This window comes from Nicotiana sylvestris, chromosome 2 (assembly GCF_000393655.2).
Source record: "Nicotiana sylvestris chromosome 2, ASM39365v2, whole genome shotgun sequence".
Lineage (NCBI taxonomy): Eukaryota > Viridiplantae > Streptophyta > Magnoliopsida > Solanales > Solanaceae > Nicotiana > Nicotiana sylvestris.
The window spans coordinates 11,843,785-11,847,751 of record NC_091058.1 but is presented as its reverse complement, the minus strand read 5'-3'; the positions used below and the strand labels follow the sequence as shown (position 1 = coordinate 11,847,751).

Genomic DNA, 3,967 nt, shown 5'->3' with positions numbered 1-3,967 from the left:
TCTGTTTGCAGTTAATGAAGAGACACCTTAAGGGATGGTGACTACGCATGTTTGGTGTCGTCCCTTTAAACCAGGTTGTCTAAACCACGTGGGTAAAGAGGACTCTTCATGCCTACCACGTGTCGATTTCTGGTGCGTTTACGTTTCATTGTTGAGGGTCTTTTCGACTTTTACGTAGACTAAAATAGCCAATTAATATAATATCAACTAGTCGTGGTTTCTTCAAGTTGTTCTCTTTCCTCTGTTTTTCTATTTCCTCTGTTCTGGTCCCATATATGGCTAAAGTTTAACTCTATTGCCGGCGAAACTTTTTCCCCGTGAATTTGGGAACTCCGACAACTACATTCTTTCACGTCTACAGAAGTTTCTGTTTCTTCGTTAAAATATAAAATTTGTTCAAAGTTTCAGAATTTTAAGTCTTCCTTGAGTATCATCATAGTTTTTCATCTGAGGTCTTGAAGATTTGGTAGTTTTTGGTTTGTTTTTTTGTTTGTTAAATGGCGGAAACTGAAGAAAATAGGGGAAAGAGGAGTCTTTCAATGCAAATGAATGGTTTTTCAAGAGATCTGTTGCATAAATTCATGAACGGAAACAACTTTAAAGGGAAATTGCAACAAATTCCTCCGAATGAGAATCATGAGGATGAAGATGATATAGAGCTGAGCTTGGGGCTTTCATTAAACGGCCGATTTGGTGTGGACCCAGAAAGAGCTAAAAGACTCAAACGTTCTTCTTCAATCAATAACGTTGTGTTCATTAACGGTGAGGACAGTAATAATAGCCGTGGATTTCCTTTTGGCTCGTACGCAACTCTAGCAAGGACGTGTTCGTTACCCGTTGAAACAGAGGAGGAGTGCAGAAAACGGAAGGAAATACAATCGCTGAGGCGTTTGGAGGCAAAGAGGAAGAGATGGGAGAAATTACAGAATGTCAGAGTGGTGAAAGATTCGGTTGATTTGGAGGAGAATCGTGAAGAAAATGGCAATGGTTATAGTAATGGTCAGGGTTCAGTTGGAAATATTATTTATGTTAATAATGAGAATTCGTTGCCCTTGTCACAAGGGTCGATGGGTTCACAGGGCAGTGGTTCTTCAGGAATTTCTGATTTAGGGAGTCAACCCATTCAAGGTACAGTATTACGAAATTGGATTCTCTTCCTTGTTTCCCTTAAATTTATTTCTTGATTTCTTCCAAATTAGATGCAGTACCTTTTTTGGCATAATATTTTTTCTAGTTTATAGTCGTTAAGGATTTATGTGCCGTTTCTGTTAATGTGTATTCCTCTGAATTTGCCATTCGATATTTGGTTGTGCTGGTTTGCCCAGTGGAATCCTTTGAGAAGATGCTTTTCATTAGTATCTTATCTTATTAGCAATGGTGGTGAATTTTTATTGCTGAACTTAGGCTGGTAGTAGCCGAGGATCGGTGGCCTGGACCACTAGCACGCGGCTATTTGAAGCCATTTAAGAATTCCTACAACAACAACAAAAAACCTAGTATAATTTCATAAATGGGGTTCGGGGAGTACAATGTGTACGCAGACCTTACCCCGACCTTACAAGGATAGAGATGTTTTCGATAGACTCTCGACTCCCATTTAAGAACTCCAAAGGACGAAAATTGTATGTCTCTAAAGTTAAATCTATTTTAGATCCAGTGAAGCAATTAGGTGTGCTAATGCAGCATTTCGTTATTTGCTGTGACTAAGCTCTCGTTTGGCCATAAATTTTTGCTTCATTAATAGCCTCTCTGCTCCCTCGGGTAGGGCTAAGGTCTGCGTACACACTACCCTCCTCAGATCCCACTAATGAGATTTTATTGGGTCATTGTTGTTGTTTTTTTTTTCAAAAAAAAAATTGAAAACATTGTTTGTGGGATATGATCATCTTTTTTAGGAAAGAAATTCAAAAAATTTCAAGTTCCCAAAAACTGGTTTATGGCGGTTTTTGGTTGAAAATTTTCTTTCACTCGTAAAACTTCGAACTTTTCTCCAAATAAAATACGTGTCGAAACACAACTTCAAACTTTCAAAAATTATTTTTCTAACACAATTTTAAAAACTCTTTTTTCAAGTTTCAGTCAAATGTATGTCCAAACACTAGCTAAGTTATACTTATGTGTCTTAACATTTAGGTCAAGTTATGACTTAAAAGAATGTCATCATTACAGAATGCAGTAGAGCGGATGCTACTTCAGTAGCTCCTTAATGTGCAATAAGACTTGACTGTGCTTTTGTATTGGAATATTTGAGGCATGGCATCTTGAATCTGGTTTTTGCCACCTCCATTGGAGAGCCAGAAGTATCCGGAAAATTGGTAGACAACTATAGATATGCATATTTGCTCTTATTTCAAAGATGACATGGTCAAATTTCTGTCTATATAGTCCAAGCTGGGAGGTTGTGAGAAGAAATGAGTTGAGATAAAAAAAAAATTCTTTATTATTCTCCCTCAGAAATCGTGAAAACATAGATTTTCAGGAAGAAAGGTCTGGTATCTGCTCTGGGCAATGTACTAAGAGAGAATATGGATGACAATATCTCCATGGTTTCAGATTCCTATCTAGGAAATAAGTTGGTTAATGTGTCGAAAGATCAGGAGAACTCCCCGAACCTGGAGTTGTTTAGGAACTCTGTTTTTTAAACCTAAATTCACTGTCTGGCAATGTTGCTGGTGTTTGTGGAAATTTTCTCTGCCATTTTTCTTTGTTTCACTCCCTGATATGTAGTATTCCTTGAGCTGATCCTACGTGCTGATTTGGTGTAGGGTATTTCGATACATGACCACTTAACGTTGATACTTGGTTATATTGCTTGGGACAGTAGTGGAAATAGAGTGCTGATTGATTTACATGCTCCTCTGTGTTCTTTGGGAAGGAGTTAGATTCTCTAGGTTTTAGTAGAATTTGATCCGTCCAACACTATGTTAACAGCGCTGTCACGATGTTTTTTGCGCTGTTAACATTTGAACTAAGCTATGCTTTCTGTTTCAAGTCATGTGGTTGATAGATTATCATTACTGTCCATCCCTTGCTATTAAATTCTAGCAGGAAAGAACTGACCATGTTTGCATCTAATTATTGCAGGGCCAAGTGACTGTACCGGGACGCCCGCTAGCATTAAGTCTGCAGAGCAAGAGCACGAACAGGAACCGGTAGCTGCACAACCCGAAACTACAAGCGAAAAAGCACCTAGCATATGTAATGGAAATGCTAGCAAGGAAACAAAAGAAATGATCAAAAACTTCATGTTAAACATGCCTTGTGTCTCGACAAAAGGTGACGGACCAAACGGCAAGAAGATTGAAGGATTCTTATACAGATATAAAAAGGGAGAAGAAGTGCGGATAGTTTGTGTTTGTCATGGTAACTTCCTCTCCCCAGCCGAGTTTGTCAAGCACGCTGGTGGCAGTGATGTTGCAAACCCGTTGAGGCATATTGTTGTCAATCCTGCGCCGCTAATGGGATGACGGCCTTGCCCAAAAAGCGCGATAAAGCTTCAAAAAATTGAGCTTTACCATCGTCGTTAAGTTTCTTTTGTAACTTGAACTGATTTCCTGGATCAAGGTTTTTCTATTTTTCGGTAGATTATAGATAGAGAGTTTTTTTTCCGGATTTTGAGTAATCAATTCGCAGGTTTATACTCTATCCGAAAATTTCAAGAATCTCCTTTGGTATCTTTCGGTTATTTGTTCTTTTCGAAATATTCCGTATTGTACCTATAGGGAGGATTATGCAGTTGGTTTCTGCTGGCGGAATCAATGTGTTTATTCTTGTTTGATCTAACATTTAAATCTAGGTTTAATCAAACATTTAAATTTAGGTTTAAATAATTAGATTTTCTAATAGAATAGAATTAATCTTAGCCAATTTTAATATTCAAAATGCCGTTTAATTGATTTCCCGACAAAGTGTCACAAATTACGTCAAATATCAATAAATGTATAGCAACAATAGTATTTAATGGCCC

At 37.8% G+C, this 3,967-nt stretch overlaps 1 protein-coding gene across 1 annotated transcript; it reads left to right on the top strand.

The window, feature by feature from the left end:
* Positions 1-224: 224 nt before the first annotated feature.
* LOC104244023 (ninja-family protein AFP3-like) lies at positions 225-3,681 on the top strand. Its single transcript, XM_009799323.2, has 2 exons — positions 225-1,128; positions 3,085-3,681. Exons 1-2 carry the CDS (start codon positions 498-500, stop codon positions 3,465-3,467), a joined length of 1,014 nt encoding a protein of 337 aa, XP_009797625.1. The 5' UTR covers positions 225-497; the 3' UTR covers positions 3,468-3,681.
* The last annotated feature ends 286 nt before the right edge of the window (positions 3,682-3,967 follow it).